Below are 21,312 nucleotides of genomic sequence, written 5' to 3'. Positions count from 1 at the left end.
ATTATGAACCTTCGGAATGACGAACCTTCAGAATAAGGAACCTTCGGAATTAAATAATCGAACTTTTGGAATAACGAAGCTTTGGAATGACAAATGTATGCGGGATTTTAATTGCTATAACTCCTTTGGACTCTGGCATCTTTCATACAATCGTCGCTCTTCGATGAATTTATCATGATCGTTCAGCCTGCACTTGAATAATCCTTAAAACCACAGGTTTACTTGGTCATTCATTTTCTCCATAAAAACACGGAGAATTTGTTTTCTTGATGAATGCTTTTCGAGGCAACACATCCAAGGCGAATCGTGGCTCTACTTTGCTTTGATCTGCCAAAGAAGGTTGACTAGCGCACTAAATGTTATGGAACTCCTGTCAAGAATCAGGTAGATAATCATGATAATTACTTGTTGCAAATACATGTTTTAGATAATATAGTAATTCATAATAATAAATATTTTGTCAGTAAAGAGAGTAAAATGAGATTTTAAATTATTGTGATCGTTTTTTTTTAAATAAAGACCTACAACTCATCGTATTTTGGGGGAGAAAACGATATTACCGATGACAACAAAGAGCCTAATTTTCGACCCCAAAATATGACAAATGAACAAATGGGTTATCATCAGTGGCGTAACTACGGGGGGCATGTGCAGACTCTGACGTGCACCCCCAATCGGCTTGGAAAAAAAAACGGGGGGGGGGGAGGGGGAGATAGAAAGAGAAACATAGTGGAGGGAGAAGAAATTGTTATATATTGTTTTGTTATATACATTACATTGCAATACATAAGAAATATTTTTTCATATACTTATAAAACATTATTTGCTTATATACGGCCAATGTGTTCATCATTCCTGCTGTTCGCTTTGTCTGTTTAACGAATTATTTAATCCCTTTGTACCAAAACATTCAGTTTTCAAGTCATTGTACACCAGATATATTACTTCGCACTTCGAGTTATTATTGTTTTATGTAATGACACATGCTTCTTTTTCATGACTACTTAAAGTGATTACCTCTTTTAAGGTCTGAATAGAAAACATTTCTAGTCCGTGCTTACGTTCGCCTTAGTGGATATGCCTTCTCTTCATGAATTCCTAAAAACAGTCCTTAAAATGTCCCTTTCTCTGGTCTTAATATAAAAAAATTTCAGCTAGCGCTTCGCGCTCGCATTATTTGATCAGTGAGATAAATATCCTCTGATTGCACAGTCGTTAAATGTCTCTTGTAGGTCAGTATACTTGAGAATTGAGTGCGCTTCGCGCGTCCACTTAGTGACTAATTTTTTTTGCTGTTGCCCCCCACCCCCCTTGTTGTGACCCACGGTACGCCACTGGTTATCATTAATCCATGATCATCCCTCATCCTGTCTGGATTCGCCACTGGCATGCGGTTAAATTACTTACTCTGTAGATTATTATTATTTTCAGAAGGTAAAAAGAATGTTTTGTCAATCATTATTTTTATTGCAAAGGTGATTATGATAAGCCTGATTGCATCTCTATCATATTGGATATCGGTGTTCTCGCAGTCGGTTATGGAAGCACTAGTGAGGGTACCGATTACTGGATTGTTACGAACAGGTCAGCTTAGGGGGTTATAGATTTAGAAATAATAGAGATAATATTTGTATATCTAAGATTTATAAAACCCTAATGCATACCTATAGTTACCAAGAATGCGGATAGCATTTTCATTTATTTGAATACAGGTTAAATTTCTCGAATGGTCGGGTTACACAATTAGCTGACCTGACCAGACGCGATAAGCTAATGTGATGGCACAAGCCCTCCCAGTTTACATTTGAAGGAAAAGGTCTTACACATTGTGGTTCTCTTTTTTTAACTATAAGTACGACATCGGTATAAAATGTGATTTTTACAGAACAATTCAGTCTTCTACAGCAAAGAAATTACAATTCTATAATTAGAATATGGTTTCGTCTCTAAATTAAGATAAAGCTTAAATAGATTCTTTTGTTTTCGTCGTCTACATGTTTTCTCAACAGGGGCCGCGGAAAGCCCCTCCCCCTTTTTTCCACGGTAGTATACAAAAACGTAAAAATTATCAATTATTTTTTTTTTGCATGGTCAGCCCCCAACTTTGGGCTCAGCCCCCCACACTTTAAAAACCGTTCCGCGGCCCATGTTTCTTGTGTTCTTTATTTCTTATTTATTTTGTTCTTAAAAATTGTAGTTTGGCCCTCGAGTCTACTTTCTTTCTTCTTGATATTTTTATCTTCATTTTTGCAGCTGGGGAGAGTATTGGGGGATGAAAGGATACGTGTGGATGTATCGTAACAAGAACAACCAATGTAGTATTGCTACCAAATGCCAGCTATTCACTTGTCTACTAGTTTCTAGTTTGGACGTCATTAGATTTTAAAAAGAGGCCTGTACTATAAGCTCAAAGGGCCCAAGAAGAATTTTCCAAACTATTTATAGATAAACTTTTAGACCAAAATACTTATCATTTTTCTTCAATTTTTATATTCATTATTTTTGTAATATATACAAATTGAATGGTTATGCTATTAAATTATGCATAATTCTAGCTTTTGTTTCCACCCCGCCCCTAAGCAAGTGTGGTTCGTAGAGTAGGCCTATATGGTTTAGTATTTAGCATGTTTTGTATTGTTTGGTATATGCTAAAATGTAAAGATCTGGGCCTTTCAAACATTATATCACAGAACTTTGATTTTCCGATGGAAATTATTTTGAGTATTCACAATAACAAACACGAAATAAAAATGCATAAAAAATATCAGATAACAAATAAAAATAAAAAACGATGTGCGATCAGTATCGTTGTATTGTCTATGCAGCTGGGGAGGGACAACAATAATATTTTAAGAATTTAATTTCTAGATAAATTCACAAATTCCAAAGAATACACCCGATAAGTTGATTAGAAATGCACAAAACTCCCCAATGATCTGTTTGGTCACTTTGTTCATTCGCCATGATACATAATTATGTTTTCCCTCTGAAAAAAAGTTCATAACGGCTTTTCGTTCTTTTGATTCTTTATAGGCCTATGTAATATTAACCACGGTATAATAATAATAATAATAATAATATAGGGTATTTATATTGCGCACATATCCACCTTGTTAGGTGCTCAAGGCGCTCCTATATTACCCGGCTAAGCTAGGCGTTCACGGCGCACACAGCTTCTTGAGGAATTACTTCCTACCGGTACCCATTTACCTCACCTGGGTTGAGTGCAGCACATTGTGGATCAGTTTCTTGCTGAAGGAAATTACGCCATGGCTGGGATTCGAACCCACGACCCTCTGTTTCAAAGTCCAGTGACTAATCCACTGGGCCACAACGCTCCCATGGGCCTTTACCACTAAAAATCATCACACTTCAGCTATCCTATATTGTTTTAGATTGTATTTTATTTCTCCCTCTTGAAACATGAAAATTATTTCAATAAATCTTACAACCACCACTGAAACTAAGTATGAATGTCAAATTATTTGAACTCATCAATCTGGAATCAAAGAAAGTGCTCACCTTTCCGCTTTTTATTTGGAACGGGTATTCAGTCACTTAACCTATGTTTTAATTTCTTTTTTTTTATACTTAAAATTCTATATACATGTATATAAATGTAGATCCCAGGGATACGATTTAGATTTTCAACATTTTTCAGCTCCTGTTATGCTAGTGCAAGGAAATATTTGAATATTAATTGCTCAGAAAAGAGGACAATTTTCCAGCTTGAAGAAGTGATCATGGTTTCTGGCGAGGAAACCCCATTAATTCAATAATATATAAGTAACCCATATTATTGGAGAACATACAACCAAATGAAGGAATATATGTGTAGGTATATATATATATAATATTATGTAAGAATTTTATCTGATATGCAACGGGATTGAGCCCCCACCCCCCTAGTATGAGATGGAACTGTTACACACCGTGATGTTTATGTATTTGATTATGCTTTTTAAGGAGATGCACGCTATACAGTTTTTATGTTATTTTGTTTGTGATTATCAATAAAAATTGCAGAGAGAGAAAAAAACCGAATAGATTCTTTTTCATTCAAATTCTTAGAACATATGCAAATTGATAAGATTAACTTATATATCAAACACTATAATTTTTAACTATAATGTCACATGATATGGGCCATGCATGGAGTTTAATTTGTCAAAACCAACAGTTCTTATATCACCCCCCCCCCCCCCCAATCCCCAACTAGTAATAGGCCTACTGCTACCCCATCCCCACTCAACCCCTGCATGCTAGCTGCAGACAGACGACACTGCACTATACCGGAGGTCAATTCACGGGATTGATCGAACATTTCCATTGAAGCGTTCGCGATCCTAGCAACGGGTATATCTCGACATCTGCGCTGCCTAGCGCTAGCCTAGGCCGTCTCGGGAATCCTGAAATCTGAATAGGGAGAGGAAAACCGATCAAGGTAACAGATTTCACGAGCATTGATGCCGGAGTAAGTTGAATAATATTGTATATTTAATTATGTTGGTTTAAATGTACAACTAAGTAATTGTGACAAAAACTTGAAATATGGCGAGATAGTTTCTAAAAATATCTTTATGCGGGAACACTTGTAGTTGTACAGTCCCACTCTATGCTATCCATGTAAGTTAGAGGGAGTCTTGATTGATAAATTACAACTACAAGTAGAGTTACCAAAAGGTCGGCCGATCCACTGAGCAAAATTGCTATGGGCAAATGAAAAGCCAATTGCAAGTGCGTAAACAGTGTGCATTGCCACCATCGTCTGTTCTCGACGGCAAAAATGAGCATTGAAATGCTTTTCCTCAGCAAATTAGTTCATCTTAGTGAAAAAAATTAGGCCCTGTGTATTCTACATTTAAATTAACTTATGTGGGATGAAGTGTCTTACCTTCATGTGGTATCGAAAGTGACGTTTGGAGGTTAAATCCACGAGAAATCCACAGAGTTTCGTCGCGTGTATTCGCTATGGAGAAAAATGCGTGCGATCGCATGCGTTATTGCAAGCTCGAGACGGCGCTGTTGAACTTGGTCTGGAAATTCATAAAAATAAACAAAAATCCTTTGAGTAGGCTCACAATAAAATCATAAAAAATATGCTTTATGACTAAAACGGTAGTTCTCTTGCCCACACATATCATACTTGTTGTTGCGTAAGAAATCCTTTTTTCATGATAAAAATATAGCAATAAATGTTTTAAAAATTATGTTTTCCACATGGAATATGTTTGAAACATCTATATTAGAAGAAAAATGTGTTTTTTTAATGAATTCAAACTAAAATGAAGTTTATACATGCTTGCACTTTTTCATACTACTCAAAAAACAAAATGGGCCGTCAATCAACGTTGGTTACCTCGGCAAGTAGGCGTGGTCTATCGTGAAGTTCGCTGGTGACGTACCTTTCTCGCTAGACTTTACTCAGCCGCCGAATTTAATTCATTCTCCGCGCACGTGCAACTGCAACTTATTATCGTCACTGCACTGCTGGTGTTTGCCGCATTGAGGACAGATGAAACAATTCAGATAGAGTTGCGCGTGTACAATGAGTGAAACAGCGCGATCGTTTCATGATCGAATGAAACAGTGTGCCTGTCGAGATAAAATTCATCTGCCATGTTATTTTCTATCGTGTTTTATGCAACTGCAATTGATTTGTTATATTATTTTCTTTGATATTTCCTGTATATGTATGTATGAATTTTATTTGAAGTGAATTAATTATGCTGGTGTCCTTGCCATTGAGGACAGATGAAGATGAAACAACACTGATAGAGTTGTGCGTGTACAAGGAGTGAAACAGCGCGATTGTTTTATGATCGAATGAACAGTGTGCCTGTCGAGATAAAATTCATCTGCCATGTTATTTTCTATCGTGTTTTATGCAACTGCAATTGATTTGTTATATTATTTTCTTTGATATTTCCTGTATATGTATGTATGAATTTTATTTGAAGTGAATGAATCATGCTGGTGTCCTTGCCATTGAGGCAGATGAAGATGAAACAACACTGGTAGAGATGTGCGTGTACAAGGAGTGAAACAGCGCGATTGTTTTATGATCGAATGAACAGTGTGCCTGTCGAGATAAAATTTATCTGTCATGTTATTTTCTATGATGTTTTATACAACTGCAATTAATTTTTTTTTCTGTGATATTTTCCTGTTTATGTATAAATTTTATTTGAAGTGAATTATTATAAAGATTAATCCAAAACAAAGCAAATAATTGTCGGCTTCATTGTATTCGTGATGAACAAGTTAAGGTATCAAAAAATGATGCTTATTTTTTTTATTTGAATGACTTTGAGTAAATTGGAATTGACAAGGACGTTTAGTGTTTCCTGTTCAGTGCAATTTTTGTTTTCTTTTTTTCATTTCACATTCTCGGGATGCGAACCTCCACTATAATTATAATTAATGAATACCATTATAAACAAAAATATTTGAAAAATAAAGACTCGCAAAAATGTTAATACTAGTGCAACGGTGATTTTTTTTTTTGTTATTTCATTTACTGGGAGGTACGACAGACAAATACCCGGTGTAGATCAACATTTTGCTAATGGGGGGGGGGGGGCTACAATTTTTACCTTTTTAATTTTCGCACCGCCAGTAGGAGGGGTTGCCGCCGCCCATAATTGGGTCCGGCACCTGGATCTGCCTATGGAATGGATGAGGAATAAGGAAAGGGGAGAAAAATAAAGGTGCCCCCTCCCGTAATATATCAAATATTTGTTAGTGGATTTTGTCGTTCATTCTCAAGTGAGGACTTATTTTTCAACTTTTCCCAGGAATTTTGTGTATGGAATGATTTTTTCTTAGCATACTAGGTCTTGAATGCCCCCACTTTGGAAAATCCTGGATCAGCCCCTGTCAAGGTGTATATAGATGAAACTAAACTTGAATAGGGCTCCACATTAATGATTTTCAAAATTTAGCCATTTCCTATTTTCCCCGTTTAACATTGTGAGGTGAATAATTCAAATGCTTTCCCCATCGCTACCATAGAAGGATCCAGGGGGGGGGGGGTCATCCCCCCTTCCCTGTTGGCGGATTAAAAACCAAAAAATGGAGAAAGGAAGAAGAAACAGAAGGAAAAGAGAGGGGGAAAGGGAGGGAGAAAAGTGAATAAAATTAGGGAGGGGAGACTTTGATGATTTAAAAGAACATGCAAAATTGAAATTTTCGCTCGCGCTTCGCACTCGCATTGCTTATTTTCGATGAGTACATATTGCTCAATAGGCTGATATATATGAGCTTGACATTTAAGCTTTGCAGTCAAAATACAAAACAAATACTGTACGGTCAGCTAGGACATTGAACTTTCATTATTCTTTTTGATTTATACCTCGGTCACATTTGCTCTGCGGCGGCCGTACGGAGAGTCGAAATAGCCGTTTTATTCATTTTTATTCAAACCACCTATATTGTGCTTAATTTGACCTTTTCACATCGGAATATCCAATATTATCAGTTCGCGCTTCGCGCTCGCATTATTGATTTCCGTGGTAAAAAGTGTATTAAGAATGCACAAATTCTAGAACACGCATGTTTATTGAGACGGGCTGCTTATCCTTTATTGAAAACAGCATGCTTAAATTATCTCGCTTCAGATTAGAATATAAAAAAAATTCTTCTCGCTCTTGCATTATAAAATAATGTAAGACGGTAACCAATTACCCACCCTTTTCACGATTTAGAAAACATAAATATAAAATAGTGTTCCTTTTAGGTCTATATATCTCAATTGTTATCCGCTCACGCTTCGTGCTCCCACTGTGTTCTGTTCATACACAAAGTGCTTGGAATGTCCATTTTTATGGTCAGAATTTCAAACATTTTAGCTCGAGCTTTGCGCTCGCATTATTTTGATTGAAATATGCATCGTCTTCTTGGCTAACTGTAAACCGCCATTAGCAAGTCCCTTTTCGATCAGGCCAGAACGTATATTTCTCTCTTTTCTTACTTACTTTTTTTTTGCTCCTTCGCGCTCGCAGCAATTTTAGTAAAATACGCATCTTGTTCAAGTTCACAAACATTGCCCAGAATGTTCAATTTTGAGGATAAAAAACATGAAATTTCAAAAATATTTTAGTTCGCGCTTCGCACTTGCACTATAGGGGCTATGATATTATTGTATATTGTATTTTGTGTATGCTGTTTAATGAGAATAAAGAAGTGACTGTTAGGACTACCCCTATTAACTTTGAGCGATTGTGGAAAATACGGGTGCAAATATTTTTCGGCCCCTTCCCCGGTTTATTTCCAATTTGTCTAATTGCCAACTCGTCTACTATCGTTTGGTCCATCAGTTCGTCAACTCACCACATAGTCTTTTTTCTTCTTCATTTAGTCTAATGCCATTCCGTCTAATGACCAGTGGACCCAAAAGCCATTTGGTCCATATACCATTTCATCTAATTGGACTATAAGTGTATTATTGTGAATGAATGAAAATAAAATGGGTATTAGACCAACCGGTTATGAGACTAAATGGTCATAGACGAGATGGTTATTAGACAAAGTGATGATTGGACCAAATGGTTAATGGACCAGTGGCTGTTAGACGAAATGTTGATGGACAGATTGGCATAAGACTAAATGAAAGTAGACCATGTAGTGAGTGGACAAGTTGGCCGTAGACGAATTGGCACCCCCCCCCCCCTATTGGCGATAGATCCGCCCATGCACTACTACTTCTTTCTTATCTCATTATGATCTCTCAGTTCCATATCCCCCCCTCTCTCTCTCACTCTTTCTACGAGGACTCTTTTATCGTATGCATATCTTCCTTCGATTTCCTCCCCCCCCCTCTCTCTCTCTCTTTCCCTCTCCTGACTGCTGTTCCTTTATAGTTAATTCCCCTCTTTTCTCTCAAACCCCCTTTCTGTCTCAACATCTTTGCCCCCCCCCCCCCCCCATAAATTTCATTCAATTATTCTACCCCTTTCAATATCTCCAACATGATTCTATACTCCTCAATGTGCCATACACACCTTGAGAGAGAGAAAAAAAAACACTCAAGAGATAAATGGGCAGAAATAGCATGGGTCAAAGAAAGAAGCATTAATGGTTCAAGATTATGGGATTCACAGAATTTAATGCATATGTAGAGTAAATACATAGTTATAATGTAGTAACATATTGATAATGGCAGTTAAAAGGAGGGTAATCCTTTTGACTTGGCCTTATAAAAATTTTGGCTCGCGACTTGCGCTCGCATAAACGGTTAAACATATTACCTGATACATCATATTCATAATTACAAAAGTGCTTGAAATTTCCAGTTTTCATACCATGTTATCATCAGATTTCGTGTCTCATTAGGCATTTATAGATCAGATATTAATTTTAATGGTTTAATTGTCCTTTCTGTTTCATCTCGCGCTTAGCAAGAGGAATAGGAAGATATTCATCACTTTCATGTCCCGGTCCTTTGTCAAATCTATCAGCTCTTTATTAAGTGCGATCCAAATTCACCTCACAAAGTACTTGAGCTGAAATTTACCCTTTTTTCAGATCAGAATGTCAAATATTTTAAGGTCGCGCTTCGCGCTCGCTTTGATTTTCAATTTCATGTTAAAATATATATTCAGAATGCCTAGATTGTAGGCCTAAATCGGAAACACGCGAGCGCATGTCTATCTAGATACTCAACTTGTTAGTATTTCAATCATTATCCAGTTTCTGAAAAACAAAATTCTGCTAGCGCTTTGTGCTCGCATTTTTATGTAGGAAGAACCCCTATTACTCATCCTTATTATACAAAACATGAATAGAGTGTCCCATTTTTTAGGTCTAAATCTCGATTTTTTTTCCCGCTCGCGCTTCGCGCTCGCATTAATTGTTTTATAGCGACGATCCTGTTCATGGTCACAATAATCGATTAAAATTTTCCATTCTTTATGTAGAAGTGTAAAAAAAAAATCGGCTCGCGTTTGCATTATTTTATTGTTGAAATATGTAACGTCTCCATGGCTAAGTGAAATAAGCAGTCCTTAACAGGTACCTTTTTGATCAGTTCAAAACGTATACAAAAATATTATGCTCGCGCTTTGCGCGAGTATTATTAAAGTAACAAAGATCGGCAATTTGACATCCTTTTCCATGATGATTTAAAAGACATGACTAGACATGTCTCGTTTTTAGGTCTAAATCTTCCAATTTTGTGCCCGCGCTTCGCATCAATATTGCTAAGTTATATACCTATCCTGTTTAAGTTACAAAAAGTGCCTATGATTTCAATTCTGTTCGCACTTCGCGTTCTTAGTAATTATTTAGTTGCATACACATCTTTTTCATGATAAACATTGCCCAGAAATTTCAAACTTTGGGGAAAAACATAATTTTTTTAATAAATTAGCTCGCATTATATAAAAAGGGTTATGATATCATATATTTATGTTGATTTATAAGACAAAAGCTAAGAAGTGACAATTTCTTCATAGAAACAAATATAAATCATATTCGCGCGGCCGATTGGGGAAAAATAATGGTGAAAAAAAAATTGGCCCCCCCCCCCCTTTGGCGAAAGCTGGATCCACCCCTTCATCCTATTCATTTCTCTCCTTCCGTCCATCTCTCCATTCTTCCAGGAGCCGCGGAATAGTTTTGAAAAATGTTTTTTTAATTTTATTTCTACCTTATTTCTACCAATAAAATTATTAATGAAAATAATGCGGTACAAGAATCAATGTCATTCTTCTTCCTGTTTTAAACTATATACGTGTACAAAAAACGCACCACCAGCTAAAAAAAAACAAAAAAACTTGGGGGTCACAACCCGAGCACCCCACTTCCCAGGGCCATATACAAGGATTCTAATTTATTAATTTTAAAGAAAGCATGAGACATCAATTGTTGGAAAAAAAATTAAAGAGACCTATTAAAGGGGAATCTAACCCAAATAAAAACTTGTTTTTATAAGAAAAAGAAAAATCAGACAAGTTGATAGGTGAAAGTTTGAACAATATTGGACAATCAACAAGAAAGTTATGAATTTTTAATAGTTGTAAATATTGGTAATCACTATACCCATGGAGACTTCAAATTGGCCGCATATGGGATGTCATAGTGATGTAAGGCAAGGACTACTCTTCCATGTACTCCAATACATATTATGGCTAAAATGTCATTTTTTCCAAAGGTTTTATTTCAAGTTATATTTTTCTTTCATGAGGACATAAAACAATATACTACCTGGATTATATTTAGATTACTGCCCCAGGGGAATGGGTACTTAGGAGAAAACCACAAATCCCTTTTAATAAAGTACATGGCCTATGTGAAAGTTGTCCTTGCCCCTTGTCATAATTTACTTACCCAGTTGCCAATTTGAAATCTACATACTATTAGTGATCTTAATTTTAAAGCAGCTATAACTTTCTTATTGCTTGTCCGATTTCTTTCAAACTTTCACCATTCTGTTTAAATTATTTTTCTCCTTCCCAACACAACATTTTATGGCCAAGGCTGGATTCCCCTTTAATGACTGCATGTGGTCCTACCGGTACGCTAGATCTGCGCACAAAACTGCTTTCATATGACACGCAAAAGGGATGAATCTTAGTGGAAAAGTGGAATAAAGCAAACAGGATTTAGAAACTGCCTTCGTTGGCGTTCAATAATATGGGTAATATGATACAAATTCTGCTAGCTTATTCGTACTATTATTTCTGGCCATTGTACTTAGATCAAAATTTTAATGTGGAAACATTTTTTTTTTTTTTTTAATGATACAAATCGAGCGAGGCAAGCACAATGATATGGGGCAGAGTTCCAAGTCTTCATGCCCCAGACTGAATATATTTTGCATCAACTTACTCTAAAAACAAGTGTTTATGTTTTATTTTTTATTATTCATTTTTTAAGTATAAGGTAAAATTATAAGTCTCGGAGTGTCAGTTAATGCTGCAAAAGATGTATAAGGCCTACTCTTTTGCAGCACTATCCAGCTACCGCGGCGAGGACGCCCTCCGAGAAGGTAGCCATATCAAAACTAAAAACAAAAAATTCCCCTTAGATTACTGGTGGATCCAAGGGGCATAATTATCGAGAGCCAAAATTGTAATTTGTAATATAAGCATGCCCTTTTTACCCAAGCATGCCCCCTTGAAAGTGAGGATATATATATATATGCCCTATTTTTTTGCTTGTCAATTTTTATGGACGAAATGACTTTCAATTTTTGGTAAAAAAATATTTTGTAATGCTCATCAAATTTGCATCGGGAAAATGTGCCCTCCATAGGCCATGTCCCCCCTAAATTTTAGGTGGGGACCATTGGCAGCGGAAATCAAAAATTTAGGGAGGGGGACCACCAAAATTTTGTGACAAGCCCCCTCCCCCCAAAAAGTGTATCAACCCAAATTTTAGGGGAGACCACATGAATTTTTTAGGGTGGTCCACTGGAATTTAGGGGGCATGCACGCAGGAAAAAAAAATTGACAAGCAAAAAAAAAGGTTATCAACAAAAAATTAGGGGGGGACGATCGTCCCCCCACCTCAAATTTAGGGGGGCACACCCCCCCCCCCCCCGCTGCCTATGGGGGATGTTGTTAGCTTTTTGGGGGGCTAAATTTTTTTTAGGCCCCCCCCCTTTGATAACCTTTTTTTGTCAAAAATTTTGGTGCCCCCCTAAATTTTTTGACTGCCACCGCTAACATGGCTAATAGTGCCCCCCCCCCCCTTTGGAAATCCCGGACCCTCCCTTAATTGCCTAGATATAGATGTTTAAATAGTTAATTATTTTGAAAGTCAGAGTGCCCTCGCCCCCCCCCCCCCATGCTTTAGTTATCATGGCATAAAACTTATGTCATATCTAATCCTTATATCAGCAAGAGGTCAGAGCATACTATCCGTCACCAAACGACTGCATTTGAGCCATTCATTTTCCCTTTTCTCTTCTTTCTATTATTTTCTTGTTATTTAATCATTGTTTATTTGTATAAGCTCGGATCCGAGACTAACTGATACGGTGAACGTACTTTCGTTCGAGTTGTGTATTTGCGTAATAATAGACCGAGACGAGAAAGGACACGCCCACAATCCCTCGTTCAGTGCCGAGCTCTGTGCCGTACGTGTCGACCAAATTTCAAAGAGAAATTTGTACACAAATCTGTCACAATTCGGACCTAATTTCGCCTCAGATTAACAGATATTTAGATCTCTTTGGAACACTAAAAGTCATTCACTTGGGGTTTTTGAATATGCTGATTCAGGTGAGGTACTTTTCAATGCTTTTAAACATAGATTTCAAAAATTAGATTTTCGTTTTGGGATCCCTACTACAAGGGGGGGGGGGTGACATGTCGGTGCACCTAAATTGGAACAACGTTTAAACATGTCTATATCTTTGAAAAATCCTAAGCTTTATGTGTTATTGCTTTTTATATAATCTGAAGAATATTAAATATGATAACTTCCAAATGAAACATTACAACAACCCGTCAAACCCTCGTTGCAGATTATTCACCGCACCAGAGGCAGAGAGGTGTGCACAATCTTTCAATTATAGTGAGTGATTGTATTACCGACCGGCCTTGTATTACCGAACGTGCGCATCATGCCATCATACGCATCAGAAAATAATTCCATACGCTCAAAATTTTGCAACATCCTTTCAAAGAGAACTTGAATAGAAAGATGATGAAAAATTGTCTAAAATACAATTTCAAAGTCTTAATATTCGAAAAACAATAAGATACGGTCAAAATAGCGCATCAGTGACTTTGTTGTTTTCTCAACTTTTCCCATAGAAAACACACGTTCGGTAATACGATACCTTTTTCAAGTGACCAAAATATTTCACATGCGAAGAGGGGTCCGATTGGAAGCTAATATCGTAAAAAGGAAAAACGATTTCGGCCAAATTTTTACATATTTATATTTTGTAGGTAATTGTGTATTCATGGTGAAAGTTTGGTGAATTTTATGAGAATAGTGTGTTTGATATGATTGAATTCATGAAAAGTGTTCGGTAATACGATCCACTACCATATATGGTTGGAACTACCCCTTATCGACCACCTAATCTTCTAAGCATCGTATCTGCGAAAATATTCATCGTTTTTACCCAGTTTTCGTCTCATTTGTGCAGAAAATTGAGCAGATCAGATTCCCATGTTTCGCTCGGCGACTCTGATTCAACCCGCGTATATATCGACGAACAACAAATACGACGATTTTACATTTGCTCATTGCACCCGTCTTTTGAAACCGACCACCCGCGATACACTAAGTTTACGGCCGATTCTAGTCGCGGTGGCGAAATATTTTTATTCTTCCAAATCAATTCTACGATGTCAACATGCTAAATAATCGTCTCACTACTTCCACTGCGAGCTCCAGCACATGATTCGACGATCGACGACGGATATTTGTTCTAAAGCCATTTCCTATTGGATTTTTTGGTTTTTCAGCGGGGTTTGGGTCTGGTCTATACATTTTTGATTAATTCTACAAAACTTTTACACTTTGTTCCATTTTTTTTCTCGTAAAATTGATTCTTACCGTTTCTATGGACACTGCGCCTACTCTCCCGCGCGTATCGTTTGTAATACGCAATAATTTTAACGCGCGCAAGGTGGTCGGTTTCAAAAGAGGTGGTCGATATGTGGTAGTCTCACCATACTTGCCAAACTGAATGAATCTGTAGTAACCCATCCAGGTATTTGAATGTAAATTCAGTGAGAGCTTAGGGGAGGCAGCGTAGCTCAGTCGGTTAGAGCGCCTGTTCCGGATAAGAGCGTAGATCTCAACGTGCGTGGGTTCGAGTCCCGCAGCATGCCGGAAGACGTCTAACAAAAAAAAACTGATGCTAGCGTTGCGTGTTAGCGTGCCTCACCGCTGTGTTTAGTGCAGGTGTGAATGCAGTTGGAAAACACTCCGTCCATAGGAAAGGACGCAAATGTTGGTCCCGTGTATAGGAGAGTCACAACCTGCGCACGTTAAAACCAATATATTACTATTCGTCAAAGAGTAGGGTGCTCACCCATTGTATTGCACCTGCCGGTCCCCGGTACTACAATACTGCAAGAATCTTCAGGATTGAAGGAGGCAGTCAGTGTAGCTTGAAGAACTTGAAGAAGAGCTTCAAAGGATAGGGAGTAAAGAGAGTTTGAAGTTCAAGGCACATGATATATTCTAGCTGCAATCTTGGTGAAAATTAGTTCTATTTTGGGAAATGAAGCGTGGAAGCGTAGTGGTTCTGAATCTTGCCTTGCAATCAGAGGGTCATGTGTTTGAATTCCACCATGGCCTAGCGTCCTTTTGCAAGGCGTCATTCCACACTTTGCCACTCTCCACCCAGGTGTTAAATGGGTACCCGTCAAGATGTGAAAGCCTAGATGTAGTATGCCTAGTAATTGAGTCTTTGAACTCTTGTTGGAATGCTCCCCAGGGAGTGGAGAAAGTGCACACATTGTATGCAGGCATGCCAGGATCAAATGACCGGGGTAATAACATATCTTTAAAGCACTTAGAGAAGTCGTACCAATGTATCAAGTGCTATATAAAAGCGGATTATTGTTTATTATTATTATTATTATTAAATAGTGTCGAAGAAACTCATATAGATCTTGTATTTTATTCAATATTTCAACTTTAGATTTGGACAGTGGGAGTAAAAAGTTTTACTCTTTCAATTACAGTAATTTTCTAATTTCTACTTCATGAAGACAAAATTAATACTTTGGCAATTTACAAAGAACCTTTCCTGGTGGGTGTTTCATAAAGCTGTTCGTAAGTTAAGAACGACTGGTGATCCTTTCTTGTGGTAAGGTCTAAATATTATTCACCATTAAAATGTTTATTGGCGATTATTTAGCGCGTAAGAAAGGTTCACCAGTCGTTCTTAAAGTCGCTCTTAACTTACGAAACAGCTTTATGAAACACCCACCTGGTGACTTATTGTTGGTTTGGGGATGGCAGGTCACAATTTGAAACCATTGCATAAGATATTTGTCACCATCTTCACTTGGATATTTTAATGAATATAAATTATAATGCATATAGGCCTAGGCCTATATAAATTTTGTAGTCTTTGCATACATTCTTCTTTGATTAGAATTGTGCAGGTGTGCAGACAAGGGGCACTGTGCAAACATTGGGGACAATGAAACTGCAGCCAACATATCACTATCATTATTTTTTGATAAACTAAGGTCCATATAAGAAATGGTGAGACTTCCATTGTACCCTGCTAAAAATACTGAAAAACCTAATAATCAATAAATTTCTACTGGATCAAATTAAAAGATGTTCCGTGAATTCCATGATTTTACAATAGAACTAGACCAATTTACAATGGATGTAAAGTAAGGAGTCTCACTTTTAGGGTAAAACAATGATTAATACATGACATACTATTATAATACGCAGTTTCCACATAGTTTTTTGTACAGACTTAACACCAATTTCAAGAACTTTCCAAGAAATATTTCACAAATTCTTTTTCATAATACAGTTTTTCTGACTCTTATTCTTCCTCCTTCTTCATTATCATTTGTTCATTACAGATGCAGAAAATATGGGATGTGGGAATTCTAAAACGACTGCTACTGAATCAACCCCATCTGTAAGGCCCAATCAAATACCTGCTGACCATCCTTCTGAGACACCAGTTGAGGATATACGAGGTCAAAATTTACAAGCCTCTCAGCCTCTGTTATCACCTGTGCCTAACACGAACACAGGAAATGCAGACCAGGAATCTGCCAGTAGACCCAATGGTGGGTGCATTGAGCAAACCGCTGTGGAGAAATTTTCCTGTTCAGAAGATAACCATTCTGATAGACTTCTAAGGGATGAAAAGAATGAAGTAAGTAGCAGATAAACAATATTCATTGTGTTATTAAAAGGTAATTAGTGTTGATTAAGTACTTCTGTGAAGGGAAGTAGAGCTTGGGAGGAAAGATATTTAAGGCAATATGATATGTGAAGAAAGAATTGCCAACTAGAATAACCATTGTTGTAACTTGTATTGTAATTGAGAGTTTGAATATTTGGCGGTCACATGAGTTGCAGGCTGTGAACATTTACATGAAGATGGTGATGAGTGATGCAAGAAGCCTGAGGGTTCTGATGGTCTATTCTTGAACTAATCAAGGATATTAACATTATGGACAGAACAGCAATGAGCATGAACAGATAAAGCAATACATTGAAACAAAGGGATACACAGTGATGTTCATTCTGCCAAGACCTGGGGCCTATTTCATAAAGGTACAGCGTCAGCGTCAAGTCCCAAAACAGCGTCAAATTTTCACCTGCAGCGTCAAATTAAATATTTGACGCTGCAGCGCATTTCATAAAAAGTTGACGCTCCAGTAGGATCGTTAACTTTTTACTGGAGCGTCAAGTATGGTTACTGGAGCGTCAAATAGGGTTAAATATTTGACGCTGGTCATAGGGGAGCGTCAAGTTGACACTGTAAAGGGTTTTTCATTGTTAAGAATGGCGTACGTTGTGCTCAGGCATGCCCAAGGGCTCTTACAAGAGAACGGATATTTAGAGCAATGTCTGTGATAATTAATAATGGTTACACTTCGTAATTCCGAAGGTTCGTAATTCCAAAGGTTCGTCAATCCGAAAACGTAGAAGGGTTCGTTAATCCGAACATTTGTGGCGTTATTCCGAAGGCTCGATAATCTGAAAACGAAATAAGGTTCGATGTTCCAATGGTTCGTTAGTCCGAAAACGAAATAAGGTTTGTTAATCATTATGTTTTCGGAATCACGAACCTCATTTTGTTTTCGGATTAACAAACCTTCGGAATAACGAACCTTATTTCGTTTTCGGACTTACGAACTTTCGGAATTACGAACCTTCGGAATAACGAACCTTTGGAATATGTGAACCATTGGAATAACGAAGCTTCGGAATTACGAATGTATGCGTTAATAATGCTAATAACATGAATAAAGAATATATTAAGGGAACGCTTTCTAGTAGAAATGCAGTTTCTTTTTTTGTCCTACCTACCAAAAAAAAAAAAGTTAAAAAATTCTTCCGAAACAACAAATTTTTCAGTTTATCACAGGGCAGGCCAAGGAAAAAAAAGGGAAGTTATAGACAGACTTTTAAAAAAAAGACAAACGGAGAGGATTTTTTTTCTTGTAGGAAAAAATAGAGGAAGGTAGATTTATTATGTGGAAGTGTTTAATTTAAAGCCTAAATTAAAAAAGTCCTAGGCCATAAAAAAAATGATAAAATCTTTTTTTTTCTGTTTCTGACTTTCTCAACAACAAAAAAGTCGTGGCCATGGCATTGTGGAATCCGTTTACTTTTAAAGTTTTAGTTTACGGTACTGAATGGTTATTCGCCGTTGAAACCGATAACTTAAAAATATTTCCATTATGAACAAAAATAATATTTTTTGAGGTCATTTTCGATGTTTCATGCATAATTAGAGCCTACAAATTTACTTGCTTCAGGGTGATTTTTAATAGCACTGCACCAGCAGTGGCCTGCGCCTGCCTTGTTGTTGATACAACCTTGCATTACCGACACAAATAGTCAAGTGTGGGACTGGGTACGGTAGAAACTTTGTTGAAGGTGAAATTTCGACCGGCAATAATAATAAATTTTCCCCCTTTTTTAAATAATTTTATCCCTGGCATAGGGCTAAATTAAATCAATTCTCTGAAAACTTACACAATGGAGAAACAATGCTATGCCATCCTGTGACAAATTTATATTTTCTTCTTACTCTCTTCTAGAATTGCAAACTATCGCCATAGAGCCATCACTCTGCTTCAACTGCTAGTCTTGAGTGCAGACCCTGTTTGCAGCTGCTAAATAATAATTTCGCTCCCGAAAAAATTAATAAGCAAAAAAAAAAATAATATTCTCTTTCAATTTTTTTTCTTCTAATTTTGCCTCTCAAATGTGGGGGGGGGGGGGCATGGGCCGGCTGTGCCCCCCCCCCTGGATCCGCCAGTGCTTTCTACCTAAACTTATGACTTGAATTGAAAACAAAAAACTGGAGAGAAAGGGGATTTCCCCCTAATCAGCCTCGTACATGACTATTCAAATAAATAGCTGGAAAGTCAAGTTGACTTTCCAGCGAATGTGCTTTTACGAAATGCAAAGTTGCTAGCATAGCAAGCAAAAGCTGCTATTCTACCAGAGTTGCTATGATAGCAACTTGCTATGATAGCAACTCTTTATGAAATGGTGCAGACTGAATTAATACAGCATCCAGAAGTCAGGACTCTGTAGCAAAGAGTAAATATTATGACCATCCAGGCAAACGATGATATCTTTGGACCCATTGCAATTTGACAGTTTTAGTGCAGAGATAATTGAAAGAGTATGAACCTGTCAAGCACACTTAACAGCAGTAAAGGGCAAAATGCACAATGTCAGTTATCGATTCTACATAAAAATGAAACAATTGCATGATAGGAATTAATGGAATGAGCAGACACAAAGTTTTAGCTGCAGAGGAAGTAGTCCATATGCATACAAAGTAGACCAAAGCAAGTTTGTTTTCAAGATTTAACAATAATAGATCTGAGCAAATCTCATCCATTTATCTTTCTTCAGGATCAGAATGAGAAGGCAGAAGGTGACAACTTGGGTGTACAGACTGAAGGATCCAACAATGTAAGGCCAACTAGTGCCATTTCTGTGGACAGTGTTGCTGTGCGTGCGTTAGTTAGCCATACAATTAATAAGGCCGCTGCTGATGTCTCTTCACACAAAAATAAGCTGGTCCATGGTGATGTACGACCTTCAAGTGTGACTTCCTCGGTAGATAGTGTCGCAGTTCGTGCCCTTGTAGATGCAACCATTACTATGGCAGCGGCTGGCCTGAAAGAAGACTCTGCAAATTTAGCGTCTCTCACAGAAAATGTGGAAAATCAGTATGAAGTCGAGGACAAAACTTTTATTGAGGATGCACCCCATTTTGCCCATACAGAAGTTGAAGATGCCTCTAACCTTACCATTGTTGTTGATACTGTTCCAACTTTGAACTTTGATGATTCCCTCAAAGATCATGAACCTGAACCTGGGAAGGATTTGAGTAAAGCTTTAGAAGGCCAAGCACCAGAACCCAACAAAGATACTAATAATGCTTCTTCAGAAACAGTTGATAATAAAACTGAGCCAGAGGTTTGTATTTCCAAGTCTTTCCTGTCTAAAAGTCATTTTCCTTCTTTCTTTCATTTTTCTTTCTTTCTTTCTTTCTTTCTTCTGTTTGTTCTTCCCTTCGTTCTTTCTTCCTTCCTTCCTTCCTTCCTTCTTTCTTTCTTTCCCAATTTCCCAATATGACATTTCTGAGATTTTTAGTAATAGTGCTCCTTTAATGTTTACATCCTTCACAAAAATATACACTCAAGAGTCAAATTGCATATTTTATCCATTATTTTCATTGTCTGTTATATTATTTGGTATTTGTGATTTGAATACAATTTTTTTTTTTTTTTCAATGTATATCTTCACTTTAAGTTACCTAATTTTTTTTTCATTTCTTCTCTGTTTGATAAATCTCAGCAGGGTTTAGATGATTCAAATTCTCAGCAAGAGCAAAAAGACACACTTAATTCAACTACTCAAAATGAAAACGTCAATGCAAATTCAAATAGTGAAGGAGAAGGGCAACTTGATACACCGCCAGAGGAAGCGCCTCTCATCCATGATGAGATGAATCGAGTTGATTATCCACCTACTGATCCAGGAGATACTGCTCCTGAAGCAGCAGATGCCCAAAGTCAAGAGACTGAAGCCGTTCCTTCAGATGCCACTCATAGTGTTCCTGCGCTGGCTTCAAGTACCTCTGAGAATACTTGCCGAAATGCCAGCAAAGAACTAGACCCAAAGGCCCAGGAAGCCTTTGATCGTGCTGTCCTTGCATTCTGCCCACTTGTAGATCCTAAGCACATGCTGGATGTAGTAGCTCCTGGCATTGGCAGCTTGCATCTGGACCATGCTCCTCTCAAGGCAGATAGTTCTTTTACCCAGCTTCTCACCAAGATGACTGATGTAGAGGTATATTCCTATTTTCGTATTTAGTTTTCTGTTCTGATTTATTAGTTTTACATTCAGTTTGTTATTAAATCCACATGTATGACCTTGATGCAATCATTTCTTTCTGAGTGTTTTGAGTAAGAATTTCATAACTTATTTTTTTTGTGGAAAAAATGCATATACAATGAAAGCACAGAAATAGTTAAGTTCTTGTCATTACCATGGGACTATGTTTTTTTTTTTTTTTGCAGAATTTGACAAAATATTCTTGTACATGTGTACACAATAGTATTCAATTCTCTTACTCAAAAGCTTCAATAAAAGTCCAGAATC

At 37.2% G+C, this 21,312-nt stretch overlaps 1 protein-coding gene across 5 annotated transcripts in view; it reads left to right on the top strand.

Moving 5' to 3' along the window:
• The first annotated feature begins 4,244 nt into the window (after positions 1 to 4,244).
• The window catches only part of LOC129255531 (uncharacterized), a 37,217-nt gene continuing 20,149 nt past the window's right edge, over positions 4,245 to 21,312 (top strand). For 2 of the 5 annotated variants that reach the window (XM_064097318.1, XM_064097314.1), the window contains exons 1-4: positions 4,287 to 4,474; positions 16,524 to 16,825; positions 19,555 to 20,124; positions 20,506 to 21,000. In XM_064097318.1, the coding sequence (XP_063953388.1) occupies positions 16,535 to 16,825; positions 19,555 to 20,124; positions 20,506 to 21,000 (1,356 nt within the window). In that variant the 5' untranslated portion in view covers positions 4,287 to 4,474; positions 16,524 to 16,534. Of the gene's footprint in view, positions 4,475 to 16,491; positions 16,826 to 19,554; positions 20,125 to 20,505; positions 21,001 to 21,312 lie in introns of those variants that run through there. The other 3 variants (XM_064097317.1, XM_064097315.1, XM_064097316.1) reach the window with 2 other exon arrangements.

The sequence above is a fragment of the Lytechinus pictus genome, chromosome 3, assembly GCF_037042905.1.
Source record: "Lytechinus pictus isolate F3 Inbred chromosome 3, Lp3.0, whole genome shotgun sequence".
In the NCBI taxonomy this organism is placed as follows: Eukaryota; Metazoa; Echinodermata; class Echinoidea; order Temnopleuroida; family Toxopneustidae; genus Lytechinus; species Lytechinus pictus.
The sequence above is the reverse complement of the archived record's forward strand: the minus strand, read 5'-3'. Positions and strand labels throughout refer to the sequence as shown.